Source organism: Liolophura sinensis, chromosome 12 (assembly GCF_032854445.1).
Source record: "Liolophura sinensis isolate JHLJ2023 chromosome 12, CUHK_Ljap_v2, whole genome shotgun sequence".
NCBI lineage: Eukaryota > Metazoa > Mollusca > Polyplacophora > Chitonida > Chitonidae > Liolophura > Liolophura sinensis.
The window spans coordinates 7,841,117-7,858,980 of record NC_088306.1 but is presented as its reverse complement, the minus strand read 5'-3'; the positions used below and the strand labels follow the sequence as shown (position 1 = coordinate 7,858,980).

At 40.7% G+C, this 17,864-nt stretch overlaps 1 protein-coding gene across 1 annotated transcript in view; it reads left to right on the top strand.

The window, feature by feature from the left end:
- Nucleotides 1–435: 435 nt before the first annotated feature.
- Nucleotides 436–17,864, top strand: part of LOC135479656 (uncharacterized) — a 39,724-nt gene continuing 22,295 nt past the window's right edge. Inside the window, exon 1 of the mRNA XM_064759552.1 lies at nt 436–554. Within this exon, the coding sequence (XP_064615622.1) occupies nt 443–554 (112 nt within the window). The 5' untranslated portion in view covers nt 436–442. The remainder of the gene's footprint in view (nt 555–17,864) is intronic.

Sequence of the window (17,864 nt, the reverse complement as noted above, 5' to 3'; positions counted from 1 at the left end):
CTGGGTTTCCAGAACCGCTCAATTTCACTGACAACAGTTAAGCCAAGTTGGGAATCACAGCTTCAGTGGCATTTCTTTAGAAAGACATTTTTTCTCATGCATGTGTACTGGGAAAAGCAGAATTCTGCATAGAGTTATGAAGAACTGACTTCATACTGTCACCGATTTTGCCGAAGGCCGATGAATTCACAGTGGGCAGATGTTGTTCATGATCCAGTATATGTCATGTTCAGTCACGAGTCTACCCAATAATGATGTTGCCTCGTCAATGAGAGCATAGTATCGACTCGGCTCATTTTAGCACGGGGTGCCTTCCTTGGATTCCGCACGCTGCTCAAACTCAACCCCCCACAGGAGGTGAATCGACCGCTCCCGCTATAGCTTCCTTCAGGGAAAGCGACGCGCACATCAACATTAGCCGAGACGATGTGAGAGAGAGTAAATGAGGCTTCTGTTCAAGAGCGCACATGTGGAGACTTCATCCCTCCTGTTCACACAGAATATGGATCCTACTATTTTTTCGTTTGGAATAGCCCTGGTTATTTCGGCATATGGTAAGTCCTTTTGTTTTTAAAAGAAATAACCGGGTTTTGATTACATTTCCAAACATTAATTATTGTCAGTACATCGTAATCTTGTAAATGTCTTGATTTATTTATTTGCTTGGTGTTTTACGACGTACTCAAGAATATTTCACTCATACAACAGCTGCCCTAAATATCTCGATAAATCCATTGTTTTTTTTCTGTGGGTAGAGCTCAGCCAGTGCTCTATTTAGGTCGAAAGATTCTCGTAATCCCTGCCTAAAGCAGCAGTTTTTCACAAATCAGGGATTTGACATGTTTTCATTTTTAACGTCTTTTTGAATATGGACGTACTTCACGTTCAACAAGAAAAGTCACCCAAAACAACTTGGTGACGCGTTTTTATGTGACTTTTCGCATTAATCGTGATTCCCGTATGTGTTCTGTACACTAAAGGAGTCGATGTGAGTCCGTCATATGCCTTAATTTTTTCATTACTCTGCCTCACGCTACATCCCCTTGTCATTATTACTCAATTTTAAAGTGATGCCGTGAGGCAAGAGTCACTGACCTAGAAAATCGAGTGTGAGAAAAGTACCAACCTAAGCCCCCCGCCCTCCCGAGAGTCACATTTCAAGTTAAATCGCAGAGGTGAGAACTTACCTTCCATTGCTAGTCTCGACATAGAAGTTTTCAGATTTAAAAGAGTTGGCTATATCGACGGCTAGAGAAAGTGGCACAAAAACAATCAAATAGTAAAATAAGTAAGTAAGGTTACCTGTCAGGCCGCCAACCAGTAAAACGATATCCAAAGTCAAATTCACACGGATCAAAAAATATGTGTGTGTGCTTGTGTGTGCGTGTGTGTGTGCTTTAAAAGAAACTTATCCGTGGTAATTTGACTTTGACGTGTTTAACTCCAAAAACGGTTAAACGAGCATTGTCAACGGTTTATTACTGTCATGGCCCCTTATAATTATAATTAGCGACATTGTTCACAGCGGTTAGAATATTCGCCCTGTGAAAACGACACCTGAGGAAAATATGGATGGGGAAATTTGCACCAAAGAAAAGAATAAATGGCAGTTGGAATATATTTTCGCCTGGAGCTCAATGTTGTTTATTGCCTTGTGCATAACTTTGATGTCAACAGCCATAGAAATACAGCTATGTACACACACGGACATGTCTAGCGAGACATGTGTTTTTCTACGTTATGTGTATAAGTTACCTTGGCAATATTCGATACTATGTTGATGTTGCTGTCAAACTCGTTACGTTATGCCCATACAGGAATTGTTAATAAAGGTAGAGAAAAGGAATGCTAAAATTTGACTGGTATACCATGCGGTACGTGGGCAGGCTGTAGATTTAGAAGATATCGCAAGTCAGTAGTCAGGTTACTAAGGGTTAAACGACAAAGATACTTTGGACATACGGTCACTAACGAGAAATCTAGCATACCTTATTGACGTCGACACATAGACTAATCAATATATGCCATATTTGCATCGTAATTAAACAATGACTACAAAGCAAGGCCAGTGTGCTAGATTGAGCGCGAGCGTTTGTTCTATTTGCATAGCGATGAATTTACCTCACCATATCTGATTAGACGACTGTATTAATCAGTAGTCTCTGATCGGCGAGTTACTTTAACTGTTTCACATAAAACATCTCCGCGCTTCATGGATGGATCGACTATCAAACTGAGATGTCTGTCAGTCTTTAAAATACAAACCTTATGCGTTGACACGTTGGAATCGCCGCTTGGACCTAGTCACAAATAATCGTGAGCAATCTGAAGAGACGATAGATTAAGCTCCCTCTTTCAAATTATCTTTGTGGATAAAAAGACATGAGAAAGGTGTGAATACAGAAAAGACATAAAGGCCCTGATGTGGATAGGTTTGTTACTAATTGGACAGAAAACGCTAGTCCGAGGAGAATTTATTTATTTATTTATTCATTTATTTATTTGATTGGTGTTTTACGCTGTACTCAAGAATATTTCACTTATACGATGGCGGCCAGCATTATGGTGGGTGGAAACCGGGCACAGCCCGGGGGAAACCCACGACCATCCGCAGGCTGCTGCAAGACCTTCCCACGTACGGCCGGCGAGGAAGGCAGCATGAGCTGGACTTGAACTCACAACGACCGCACAGGTGAGAGACTCCTGTAACATTACGCTGCGCTAGCGCGCTAACCAACTGAGCCATATTAGAGGCAATATTGATAATAAGCCATCATCATTCAGTCACAAATCATATGCATAGTTTTATGATATGTTAAATGTGATAACAACACATCATGTTGAGTAATTCTAGACCAGTGACGTCTAATAAATTCAACTGACTAATACGTAACGAGATCAAGGAGTTAAAAGGTAAGTAATGACCTGCAAATGAAACAGGTAATTGTTTAGCGACATTAGCTGAGATTGTAAATGCAATACGCGCTTCTCGGTTTGTCTCCAGTTTCCAGGAAAAGGACTGATCTGTATTTACACCTGCTAGAACTCCTGTCTGTTCATTTCGAATGACAACAAAGGAAGTAAAAGAAACAAGTTATTTACTTACATTTACCTACTTACACCTGTTAAAAACTTCTATAAGAAGGTTTAGAATAAAAAATGGACACTAATACTGCAATATGCAGTGTGTTCTTGTATGAATAATCGAATGAAAAAGGAATAAGTGGCTGGCATTCTATCAGTTCTGACAATAACGACGTTGACCCGGAACGTAATGTTATGGTAGCACATTTGCTTAAATCTTGATAACTGAATGTATTGAGACATGCTTGAAGGGCCATTGATTTCCATCTAATCTACAACACTGCAAATGAATTCTGGGTCAACGACATTGTTATCTCGACACGTTTGCCTCAATTTATCACCAAACTATGACGTTTTTGTGAAATGAAACGTGTTTTTACTCATCAATCACATACTTCCGTTCGATAAAGTTCAGAGTTGCCAATTTTGGCTAGAGTCTCGTACATTTCTGCTTTGCGTGACTGACCTGGGTAAGGCGAGGTTAACATAAGGGGAGTGGAGTTTTGTCAAATGCGCGGGACCGGGATTTCTTCTCTATGGGACAAACAAGCAAAATTTATTACATAACAGTTAGAATAAATGTATATGTCGAAACTGAGATTGGTATAACAACCGTTAAACTAAATCAACGTTCCAAGTCAATAATCAGAAGATCCCAAAACGACGTTTAGCACATTCTACAAAAGAACTTGGAAAGCACATAAAGTACGAAACTAGGACGAGACCATGCATGAAAAGAGAAGCAGTCAGCAGTTTTTCATGATGTTGAAAAGACGCTAAGAATGTTTTGGGAGAAGGCTTGAAATGAGTATTCAAATCATGTTACTTACCCAGTATATAAAAGGCAAGCTGACAAGAGGCCGTACTTCACCGGTAAAAAGTGCGACCTTTTGACATCTATCACACTGTTGTTACTGCTTTGGCAATAAAGCATTTCCTTGCTAACACTAAACGCTGCAATGTTGTAGTATAAAAAAAAACATGAACATGTGGTTTTGTTCTGAATTGCAATCTGTCTTACAACAGCAAAAATATTGAAGAAAAGCGTCGAAAACCTAAAATGCTCATTGACGCTCTTAAGCACAAATAGACGTATCCACTTCTGACATCCATGAGTGACAAATGCAACTTGGTAATCAGAGTGTTGATTGGGTATACAGCCCAATACAAGATCAATATATCTAAGAGCCTGAACGGCGAGCTGAGACAATAGAAAAGATTATGGACACTTTTGTTTAATGCACATCAGCCAACGTGCGGTTGTTTTCACGAACGCTTTGTCGATGTGAGGCCGAACCCGGCCCACATAATGAAGAAAAAGAGCACGAGTTGCAACTGAACTGTTAATTAATCAGTTTCGATTCAGCGGTAAGAGAGTGGTCTTTCATTGTCTCAAAAATATGCTACGTGAATTTTTTTCCTAATTTTGTTGTTAACTGCTGAATCATCAGAACTCTATTGAAACTGAAGACAAGAAAAGTTATTGACTTGTGCATTGCCGACCAGCGTTGCTGGCGCGTACCGGCTAATACTGTGGCCTATGCAATGTGGATCATTTAATCAGAAGCCTAGATTTTCTCTGAACTGGGGATAAATGTTTATAATGACTAACTAACTTTGGAAAGTCCGTTCCTACGGTCACCGACAAATTCTTCGTCAACTACTGATAAGTGTGCAGGAATATGGATTGTCCCCAGTTAATTGGGCTGTTTCGTGATAGTTGATAGATCATGTATGTCAGTTACCAGAACGAATCTCCTCCCCCAACCCAGAATCTCACGAAGGCGGAAGTCGACTGGACAAAAATGACCTATCGCCTACTTTAAATACGAAGAAGCTGAAGCATCACGCATTTATCAGCATGGCCATAATCTTGAGTTTGAGCCCGACTGCCCAAACCCAGGACATTACAATTCCTGTTAGCTTGTTAGCTGACTCAGCTTGTTGACAAAATTTTTCGGGGGTTATTCTAGGTCGGTGACGTCTACTACATTGCAGCTAACGTCAGTTCCTTTTTTTACCTAATTGTACTTAAGCCCTGGTGCTAGGGAAGTATAATTAGCTACTATTTAAGCATTTAATTTAGATTAAAATCCTAACTGAGGTGAATTGACAAGACGCCGTATTTCAGCGGTGACAAGTGACCACTTGCCACCTACTAGTATCACATTACTGTCGATGCTGTGGTTTTACTCGGTATGCTGTAAGTCTTATATTGCACCCAGCTGACGAACTCTAATCTTGAAGTGAATCTTTGTCCGATGAGAGACAAAGCAAATTCCCTGTTCTGTTATATGGTGTTTAAACAGAGCTATCTCCCTAATGTGACCCTTTAACCCCCCTTCCATTCCAGTTTCCACCACCTCTAAGCCTGCCATTTCGCTTCCGTATTCGGAAAGAGGACATTCCCATATCACCAATAAACACAAGACAAAATGTACTGACGGACTACTTACGCAAATGCTCCATTTAACAAATGATACCACTGATATGCTTCAGGTGTTAAATCCATGATAGTTTTAGACATATGCTCGCTGAACGCTCTGCATCATTGATGCTATTAACCGCAACTGGCTTTTCTGGCTAGTCGTCTTCTGCAATTGACGGAGATGGATTTATTTCCCCAGCCGATAAAATATGGGCAGTGATCCGTAAGGCGTGTGATAAAATAGTTATGCAGTTCAGGATGTGCCCATTCGTATGGTCGAAAACGGGGCCTCTGAGAGATTCGTGTATCGCTCCCATGCATACGATTCTCGATGGAGGTGACAAGTCCATCTTTAGATTCTAGAGTAATTTTTATAGCTAATACTTTACTTCTTGCTCCCAATCCTGTGCTACCATGAATTCCTTTATATTGTATTCACGTAACCTGTACTAATTGTGTTGCAAGTAACGTCGCTACATTTCTCTTGACCTAATTCTGCTGAAGCCATGGTGCTAATTTACTACTATGTGAGCATTTACACGTTAATGCGTTTAGAACAAAACGCATGAATGGTAAACTGGCAAGAGGCCATATTTCGCCGGTTATGTGTGACCATATGCTAATTATCACTCTGCCATCGCGGTTCTGTTAACGAGGTATAAGTGCACTTGTAAAGAAAGCGAAAGCTTTCATTTCTGTAAATCTATATTTCGACATACACTTACGCCATCTTCAGAATATATACGTCAAATCTCATATGACGAACAATTTAGCGAACAAGAACGGGTTGGGTAATGTTCAGGTCAGCCAAACGAATCTTCAGCCAGAGAGAAGCTGGGCTGGCTTGCGCTTGTGTTATCGCGGTATGAAAGTAAGCTTCTTTTCACAGGAACACAGAATTTCAGACTGACTAATCAGGATCAGATAACAGTCGCCGAATTTCAGAATATACATGGGCTCCTAATGCGAACGAAGGAGTTACCTTCCCGTCATTGGTACAGTAAACGCTTTTTCTGTGTCCTTTTAGCCAAGATGAGTTTGTCTGTATGTAAAGATGTGTTGGGGTGAAAGTTCTAACAAAAGGCGACGGTAGTTACGGTAGCGACAGTAGCGACGCAAGATCAGGGCTTCCTGCTGTATAATTCCGTCCAGTCCATGTATGTAATTACACGACGGCAGCAAACACGAAGGAACTGCAATGAGAAGTATACAGCTGGACAGATGTCATTGTGCGAGTTGTGTTTCATTTTCGCTGAATATCTACAGACTTACGTATGCATCACTGCTTTGGCTACCATTTCTCATCCGGTATCCGTCTAATATTTCAGTATCCAAACGAGTAGATAGCTTGCTATAGATGATTGATGAATGATGGACGTATACTGGAAATTGGTAATCCGATGACCAGATTCACTTCCCAATATCTGCTCATTATAACCTGCAGTGTTCGTTCCGGACGACTTTAGAGGAAAACTGATTTATCCCGAGGTAATTAAAACAGGAAGTGCTCAGTTTCAGCTACGCTCCCGTGCTTGCTCTTTATTAGATGTTCATAAATGTAGTTCCTTAGAAATGGTCGCAAATATCGGATTCATTGTGCAATGCATCGTCCTCATTAAGACTCTGCGTATGTGACTCTACCAAGTATACTCACCTATTATGTCCCCTTCCTATGAGTAGGAAGCTGACTGGAGCCCGTGTTCGCGTGCAGCTGCTCGCTAGTTGTACAGAAATAAAGACCAGCGTTTCTCGTTTTACGTCAGTTGATCGGGTTCGTGTTTTGAAATCAAAGGAAAACGCTAATGAGTGGATATCGGTACATTCAAGGAAACGTAGATTCGTCGAGAGGGATAATCTTGGTCCGCGTCTCCTATCTCCATTAGTTGTCATGTTACTGACTCAGAGAGTAACGATACAAGTAACATCAGCCAATCAGTACCAAACTGACCCATTCTAACCTGGTAATTATTGGCTGTAAATACTGACACTAAAACGAAGGCATCATCTAAATTCTTCTCACATTCAGCTTGTTCTCGCATCTACCGGTTTAGACCAGAACGATTGATTGATTTATTTCGTTGTTTGGCGTTTTACGCCGTACTCAAGAATAATTCACTTATACGACGGCGGCCAGAATTATGGTAGGAAGAAAACCGGGAACAGCCATGGGGAAACCCACGACCATCCGCAGGCTGCTGGAAAACCTTCTCACGTATGGCCGGAGAGAACAGGCCATAGCGAAAAGACTTTTGTAACACAGGACGATTAAACCACAATAAATGGAGTAAAGAAAAATATTGTTATATTATGTAATATGCCATTTGATATTGATGATATGTATTGCGGTTTATGTCCAGCGTATGGACAAGCATCTCCTGTCGCCAAGTTTAAACCATCATAAAATTATACCTCGAGGTGTGGCACTTTTACAGTGAGGAAATTGTTCGTATTTGTAACTACGTCTAACTTGAACATGCTTCTTATTTTGTTTGTCATACACACTCATATACACTGTTCCATAACAGCTTTCTCTGAGTTTTTCTTTTCCGCTTTACGTCGCTTTTAATGCATTTTAGTCAAACAGAGCATTGTATACAAAGTCCTACTTGTAAAAATCTTACTCAAATGTCGTAGACCAAAATCACATTGCAGGTGGTTTGGTCAAGAGTTTGACTTATTTTTGAAAGTAAACTGAGTAAGCATATGGAGCAAGGATCATACTAACATCTGTGACACTAAAAACCATTGCAAGAATAAAATCCATTTTATCCCAAGCAAAGTAGAGAAATACTACTGGCACAAAATGTACCCTAGCACTGACGACGAGGAGTCATCGTATCGAAGACACCAAACATGACACCTTACGGAGTCGAATTATACTGACAGGGCCAAGTAGTCCAGCTCCTTTGCTCTATGTTATGAGCGCCAAGCGAAACAGCAACTAGTACCATGTTTACCAAGTTTTTGATATGACCAGACCAGGGTTTGATTCCAGGTCTCCCGACGTCCATGCAATGCTCTAACCATTAGGCCACCAAAGCAGACTCAGTGAGGGGCTGCACGATCAATGGCAAATGGTACAGATTTTGATTGGGTGTTACGTGTAAACTGATCCCCTTAGCGTTCTTTTGTTAGTTGATATCACACGGATGGCTGCAAACTTTACCTGATAGCTAATTAATGTGGTAAGTAATGGGGACAATTGTTATTTTTTGATTTGCAAATAAACACATTTCATGCACGCAACCATAGCAAAGTATTTTAGCGTTTGATTGTCCCTTGTGTCTCGGATAGACTTATAATGTACACTGACTGATGAAAAAGGTGCCAGAGCAGTTTTTTAGTTAGTTCCAGCAACAAACTTATACGACAGTCCTCTTTACGATTTTACGTCCCTAGAACATGGGTCAACTAGTTTTCTCTTGATTTATGTGGGTATTGTAATAACAGTAGTGGACGCGCGTGTGTGGTGCGATACTGGTCTTATACTCCGATTAATTTTCCACAAGAGACAATGTTAACGTTTAGTGCTGTAACCCTGTTCCAAACATTCCGTGCACATCTTGCAAGCCTGGTAGAAAGCAGCCATGAAAACTTTGACACAGGCTGTCAAAATCTGAACCTTTCGATGCCATCAGATCTAGGGATGTCCAGCAACGCCAAGGAGACGTCATTTGCAGATTCATCCCCACCTGTCCCCTTGTGTCCTCCCGCCCAGAATTTCAAATTACCACCATTAAAACTTGTACCAGCTCAAGGTTGAGCGAATTGCCAATATTTTGATACCAAGCACACACCTGTACACCAAAAATGGCAGGCTGTCAAAGAAAATAAAACTGAACACTCTAGGGTAGGGTCCTTGCAGGGTGCTGATTTTTGTTCATACGCCCCGGGATTAATTAAATCGTCAAGGCGTATTTGTGAACAGTTAAAATCAAAGAGCAACTGAGATACATATTTTTATTATCGACAACGTATGTACTTGCTTGGTACACGATTTGAATACAGACTTCCTTTATTAGACCTTAGTTCAAGTCCAGTTCATGCTGGTTTCTTCCCGCGCCAATCGTAGGAAGGCCTGTCGTTGTTTCCCTCGGGCTCTTCCCCGTTTTACCATAATACTGGTGGCCGTGGTATAAGTGAAAAGTAAAGCATAAAGCACCAATTAAGGAAATAAATAAATCATAGATTCGCCTATATTTCTCGAGTCTTTCCATCATGATCGAAAACATTTGACTGCTTTCCTTTGCAAGTTATGCTTTTCATTTCGTACTTTATATACTGTCTTAGCTCTTTGTTGGTTTGTGTTAAATGTCGTATTTGGAACTTGACTTGGTATACGAATGTGTGTTACGAGGGACAGACGCGTCAGATTTCCATTATTTCTTCGGGGTTTCATTTGCACTAATTATTTTGTACAAAGCGTCGTGTTTCACTCTGGTGTTTGTTTCTTGGGTTACACTTTTGTTCCTGATTATATACAAGCTGAGTTAAGACTCAAGTATGGTGTGTGGTGGTCGAGGGTGTTGCGTGGAGGTCATTACTAGACGCGTGGTTCACAAGGCCAAAGCCTCATTTGCACCATGCTATTTGTCGTATCCACTCGCCAAATTCGAGGAATGAAAATTGTCAAAAGACGTTGTCAGATGTGGGAAGGAGCTTTTATCCGGCACACCACAGCTTACACACGGGCAAAAACATAAAATGCAAATTATCAATCTGTTCTCTAAATTTCACAGAAAAAGGTGTTTTAAAGATTGCCACACATATGGTGAGGAGAATGTGTTAGTGATTCAGAAAACTTTTACTTCCTTCTCCCATGACTAACTAGTTGATTTGCTTGTACATTATGTATAATATTATATTTCGCTTATAGGGCAGTTGTCATTCTTACTGGTGAACGAAGGCGAAAGGTCTGGTATACACCACCCAGTTTATCAGATGAAGCGTCTGACACATAGACTTTTACCGAGTACAGAGTGCACTTGTATACGATATTGGCATCTTGCTGCGAGAAAGGTTGATACTCTGCTAAAGGCTTTGTAATCCCGCTTCCTCGGCTGGATATGTGAACGTGTTCAGAAGCCTGCTGTTTCGATGGCCATTGACTTTGCGCCGCGCAAATATCCGCCACGGGATTTTCAGCCAATCATTATATTTCGTTGTTTTGGAAACAAATGCATGTAAGTTCGGAGTTCCTTCCTTGATACACAATCAGAAAACCTCTATAAGCAGCCGTATGAGTTTATTGACATAAACATGCAGTGGAAAACCAAGCTGTACCACTCAACGTCGGTGATAGCAACAGAGGTCGGTCAGCCAACGCAACCTTGTTTCGCCTCTATTTGGCCTCAACAAATTACAGTGTCTCGAAACCCATTTTAAAAACATGTAATTGCAGGGGGTAATTTTGGGCGTTAAATAAATTTGTAACATATATCGCATAATATCAATACATCCATTGTCCAGAACAAAGTCGCTTTGAACTTTCTCTCCGTGTCATTATCTAAGGATCCAGTCGACTTTTGCCACGTGGAATCTGATTGCACCGTGAATAATGCACATTTATGCTGAAAAGTTCGTTAGCAACACAGAACTTTGAGGAGTTAATATGGCTCAGTGAATGAAGTTAGGGGCTGTTGGACAGTGCTAACTTGATTGAATTTATTTATTAGACATATTTATTTATTTGATTGATGTTTTACGCAGTACTGAAGAATGTTTCACTTATACGATCGCGGCCATCATTATGGTGGGAGGAAGCCGGGTAGAACCCGGGGGAAACTCACGACCATCCGCAGGTTGCTGATAGACCTTCCCACGTTCCCCGTGGATTCGTTATTACCACCAAACTCAGTACCTGTACTGTGCCTGTACTCAGGCAGTCTTCTTGTCCCTGACTCTTGAGTTCAAACCACTCATCAAGAATTTCCAATTTCTCTATATTCTGAGAGTGGGAGAAGATTTCTGTAGTTCCCAGTTTTATTTACTTAACGTACAGCAAACACACCGAGTCAAATCACCCAATCTCGGTAATGTGAGTTAACTTTTGTCTAAGTCCTGTGACGCATTTGTAACGATTTTGGTCAAGGTTGCCGTCGACTATGCTCCACTATGGCAAGTAAATAAGTCAGGATCGACTGAAATGTTCTTAGGCGGAAAGGCAGAATAGTCAGATAGGGCAATCTCACGATAATCAATACCGTTCGTGATTTGGAATTTGTCCCAGAAGCCCCTTTGCTATCTGTTGTCTACATCGTCTGGGTCGTTACAGATTTAGAGGGCGCTGGAGCCAATGTAATACGTATATCATAACTACCACACAATTCCTCGTGCCCATGCCGTTTAGTACATAAAGGACCCAGTTTATATGAAGGCCCACAGCTGCAGCTTTATTAATCATCATGTGAGCGAAAGTTCGAGTCTTCTGTCATACTTTCGTTTATATCAGTGAAAGGGAAGAAAAGATTTACAACGATTTTACTGATCATTGTGCATTTGCGGTTTAAATGTACTCTGTTATATTGATTTGCAACATAAACCAGTGCTTTGTGGGTGGACTCGCAAGAATCCCGTTGTGCTGATCCATTCCATTGTTTGTTTAGTAAATGTGATGGCCAGTTACACATACATTTGCAATGAACACCTAACCGGTTAAATATCCCCGTTCGTCCGCTGTTCAATCCAACGTTTGCTTTGGCATTTTGAAATGTCACACAGACTCTTTTGCCTACACCGTTTTGAGTTATGATATAAAAGATTACATAATAGAGGGTAAAACCAAACCAGCGACTACAGTGTGACAGTCAGCCATTAGTCACATGTAACCGAAGAATTACGGCCTCTTGTCAATTTACCAAAGATAGATAATTATGGTTTTATTGTTACAGTTCGTGTTACCTAAAAAGTACCAAATGACACCCAAAGCCCCTAAACCACTCACCAACCTCCACTCTGACGCCGTCCCTCTTCCTCTAGCACCGTAGCTTAAGCAGAATTAGGTAAAACAGAAAAGTGCAGTGATGTTATTCGTCGTGTATTACACGTCACTGGTCTAGAGTTATTCAAGGATCAGTTATAAATGATACTGAACTTTGATCTTTCAAGCCAAAAAGGCGTCATCTAACGGAGTGAGAGCAGGTGATACCACTGATGTAATTAGAGACGTCAGAACGGGAAGAGAGCGGCTACTCACTGATTTTAGCCAGATTGGTCCACTAACTAATTCTCAAATGTCCGTCTTGTGACAGACAGTTTTGTATAGCTCTACGTACGTAGCGATTAGCAAATGTTTCTTACCAGTAACATGTACTAAAATCAAAATATCTAATTAGTAAGCCTATAACTATGTTTACGTGTTTGTATACTAAATGTGATGACAACAAAGAATTTTGAGTAATTCTATGCATTTTTTGTTATAATTTGCCTAAGACATTATGTGAAGGAGAGCGTTTACTATTCACCGTTTATATGAAATGTTACAATAAACCCTTAACTGAGGTAAATGGACAAGAGTTCGCATCTCCGTTGTCGCTGCTCTGTTTTCTCTCTTTTCTATTCTCTTTTATACTGGAAAAAAATGTAGGGTTTCCATGGACGATCTTATCATAGCAACATACCGTAAAATATTTACTATATTTGTATCAAGGAAAATAAAATATAAACCAGCTGATATTTGTGAATACGGTGGCTGGTTTCCACTGACTACTCGCTCTAACAGCTAGAATTACCCTGTCTTCATCGAAATCTTGGTGCGACTTTTACACGTTTACGGCGGTAAGAATTTTGCAACCCGTTCCGACTTCCTCTAAATTATAAGCAGATGACAGCATTTTACCGGTTTGTCAATGACGATACCCTGAACACATACATGTATATACCTTGTACTTTACGGCTGGTATACAAATGTCTGTTTTGACGCACAGATTCATAACCTGTGCACGCCTGAATACTGCTGGTGGTTTTTGACTCCGAGGCTAGGCCTCAAAGCATGTATACCTTGTACTTTACAGCTGGTATGCGGATGCCTCTTTCGGTGCATAGATACACAGCTGTCTCGGAATTGCTTTGATCAGCATCTCCGTGTGATTTCTCAAACACTAATGGCAATGAGAACTTTCAAGCCCGTTGCAAGAACTGCTAACTTGCAAGCCACACATATTCGTCAAACACTTTGTTTGAATAGTAAGTCGACAATAATATAACGTAGCAGAAAAGGTGAGTGTCTGTTTCAACGGGTAAGAAGATTTCATAATATAATAAAAATAAACAAAACAGTAAAATCACCGTAGCAAATACCGCGTCTTGTCAATTCACCTCAGTTAGGATTTTATTTTAACTGTTCATGTATATGCTTAAATAGTAGCAAATTATACGCTCCCTAGCACCTAGCATTTAACATACAATAACATAAAAACAATGCACGTGCGAATTTGATCAATCAAATACCGGATGGTTGGATTCAGATTTGAAATTAAGGCGCCTGTGTGTCGCGACTCTCTAGCTCATCTTTGTTACAGCTGACAAAAGAAGGTGATCATCGAAATTGTTACAGCCGCTGTCGCAGGCGGGTACTATTTGTGGACACACCGCTGAAGGTTTAAAAGCACAAAGCCGTTTTATTCTACACTGGAGCATTCCATGCATAAAATCTGTGCATAACACCCGGCGACGGATAACTTAATTAGCACACCTTCGCTTTCGACCAGTGTTTACGCAACAGTTGAATAACCTGACAGTTCTTGTACTGAAAGATTCTGTGTATAGCTGAATGATTCTGCGTACACATAATACCGTATACAAGCCGTTGCCGTGGGTTATCCTGTACCAGTGAAATATCCAACGTAAACCTCGGTCGTGGGTTATACTGTAGAACTGAAATATCGTATGCAAACCGCTGTCGAGGAAGACGGAAAGAGGTCAATTTTATTTCAGCATTTCATAAAGACAAAGTCTCATGTAAATCAGTGACTTCTTATAATTTCGTATTGACATCCCTGTATTTTGTTTGTCTACATGAAGGTATAAGGTTCTAGTAGTTAGGCGTTTACATGTGACCTAATAAACACCTAACTGAGATACATTGACAAGAGGCCAAATTTCTCCGGTTCGGGTGACTATTTGCCAACTACTACACCGTTGTTATTCTACTGTATAGCTCTCCACGCTGTATCCTTACATTTAATTCTTGCCTCTTATACTCAGTAACGGAAAACTGGTCTATCGCTGTCATTTAGATTGCTGGGAATTACACTTGTAACAAGTCCCACGATCAGGGTTCTACTCCGTAGTTTGCAGATCGATACCATCGATTCTTGGACAGTTACCTTTGACTTTCCTTTTATCTACTGTGAGAGGGAATGACGATATATAGAAACAGTTTAATACACTAACACAGTGTTGTGGAAAAAATGCGAGTAGCAATAACAATTTTCAATGATGATGGAAAGACGCAACAAATGTTCTAGGCGAATGGATTAAGCTAGCCTTTAAATGGCGTACAGTACCAGTGTATATGGATACAGTAACCAAAATAGTTCACTTATATGACCGCAACCAGCATTATGGTGGGAGGGAAACGGTCAAAATCCGACGGAAACCCACGACCATCCGCAGCTTGCTTGAAAACCTTCCTACGTATGACCTGAGTGGAAGCCAGCATGAGCGGGCTTGAACTCACATCGACCGCATTGGTAAGAGGCTTTTGGGTCATTACGCTGCGCTATCGCGCAAACCAACTGAGTCAGGGAGGCCCCAGTTGTTCTTTGAAAGCATCTGTTTAGATATCCAATGTGGCGATCAACTTCAAGATCAATAGACAACCCTAGCCCTGGGTTAAGCGGAACTAGACACAATTTTGATGTAGTGTGATGGATATCCTGGCTCTCTGCCTATATTGCCTTACAAGAGATTTGTATTCATTGTGAAATCTATATATTTTACTGTGAAGGTGCTTGATGAAATCTCCCTATCACACTCACTTTTGCCGCATCAGCTTGTGGTAAGAAATTAAACTATGTTAAACCATATGATACCAGGAGGCTTGTTCGCGGGCTTGTGCAATGTTACACCATCTGGGAATGGGATGTTACTCTAACAAGACCAAACACCAGGTCCGACTGGGTTGTTATCCATTGTTAAACCTAGTTTGTGACGTTGTGACGTTGATTAAAATTGCAACACAACACACAAATGCTAGAAGTCGAGATATGTACATGTCATTTGCAAGGTATTTTACTTTCCAAGTAGTGGTCCACCACAACGCCAAAACTGAACTAACATCTCGGCGTGACAGGAAACACTTACGAAAACTAAAGACATGTGAAATGTCCTGACGCTATTTATTGAACGCTACAGACCAGTTTATGTCGCAGAGTGTATTATGCTTTTAGTGTATCTCTAAAGCTGTGCCTGGGCCTTTATGAGTAGTACATTTTGCTCACTAGAAAAGTGGGTTCTTCAGCGCGTGCTTGCAGTCATTTACACCATCGCCTACGTTGACTTGGTTACAAATCTAATGTAGGCCACTGAAACAAGATTGGATGAATCAATTATTAATGTCGCCTCTGACAAGTTTCTTTAAATTACCAACCACCGTTTGGTAGCGTGGTTGTGGTCAAATTAATTATTTTCAGTATGTGGTTTTAAATGCAATACAATCGGCACTATATCGTAGAATAGTATACTGATAGAATGTTGATTTGTTGGGCCAATAGTCGCACTGGTTCCGATAAAGACCTCTGTTACTCGTTTTTCATTATATACATTATCTACATTCTTACGTTGAGTAGCAGTAAATATAGGCTTTTGATAAGGCTCATGTAGCCATTTGCACTATCTTACGTTCGTTGAAGACCACCCCTCTTACAACATGGTGTATGTAAAATTATCCATTAAACGTTGGTAAGTTCTATAGTGACTTGCCAAAGGTCGGAGGTTTATGCCCGGTAATGTTTCTCTGTTCATGAACGCCAGGGAGAAAGTGGAATTTCCTTTGAATTTGACTTTAAGCAGCGCTCAACTGAAAAATAATAAATACGAGAAGCATAGGACGTATGTATGTATGACCTGCATTTTTGCGGACGAAATGTGACTTATAGCGTCAACTTCAGGGTACGCTGATCATGAGATATAGGCTTCGTTTCATCTGTTTTGTGTTTAGTCCTCCACAACATCCAGATTCACAGATGCCCTGCTGGCAGATATGTTTGGATTTGTACCAGCTATATACAGTTGCCACAGGCGTGATTCAGATGAGCAATTTATCTACCATTGAGTTTGTTCATATCAAGAAAAACAAACATAATCTAGGGGTGTGTGGAATTACTAAGCGGTCGAATGTGGTATAGAGGGATGTTTGTTTAGTCAACAAATCTGCCAACGAACCCTGAAATATCAACAGGGAAACCGTAACGGTAGCAGTTGCAAGTTGACAGCGCAGCTCTTTTCGACACCGGAGATATTTTTTGGGCAGCCCTCAGGCGAGACAGACGCTGATTCCTTTCGGAGCAGAATGGCTGCTCGAGTGTTTATTTTCGTCGGCCTAATGGTGATTGCCACCCACCGTAAGTTATTTTTCCCCATGTTACTGTTTGATTACTTCAGGGAACGTTTTGCTTAGGTTGCTACCCCGGGCAGCGTCCTTTGCGTGTGGTGTGCCACCTATCGCGGAGCATTTTATAAACCAAACTACGGCAATAACTCATATCTGGAAGGATAACAATTGCGTTCTCGTACAATACCATACAAGATCAATGTTTATACTCACCCAGATAAACTCTCCATTTGTGTTCAATAAATCGGGAAGTGGGTTAATGAGATTGATTTCCGAGACCCTAAATGCTAAATTCGGTACATTGACTTATTGCTCCGTGTGATAGCTAAGCAAATTGACTCGAAGGAAAAATACTTCTGTTAAAAAATACGAGGTTACCCTAGTATTGTTGCGACCAAGGTGCAAATCATATGCTGGAATGAAAGTTGTGTGGGAAACTGTGAGGATATTGAAGGTGGGAATTAGTCCTTGTTGAAAGTGGTGATTTATTGCATCAATAAAGGGCTGTGCCTAAGACGGTCGCATGGCTCTATCTGCTACTCAGCGCAGGCTGTCCTTCCTCTACATGTTTGCTGCCTCATACAACGGCCATGATATATATTCAGTCTCGTCAACCCAGTGGCCAGCCACTTTAATACAAGCCATGTTAGTATTTAACGGGGGGTAGAATGTGAGACTCGTCCATCTTTTCTATAGTACCTTTTTTCTAATTTTGTTGGTTTTAACATTGTTGGATGTTAAATGTGATATGCTAGGGAGTGAATAATTTACTACTGCTTAAGCATTTACATGAAAAGT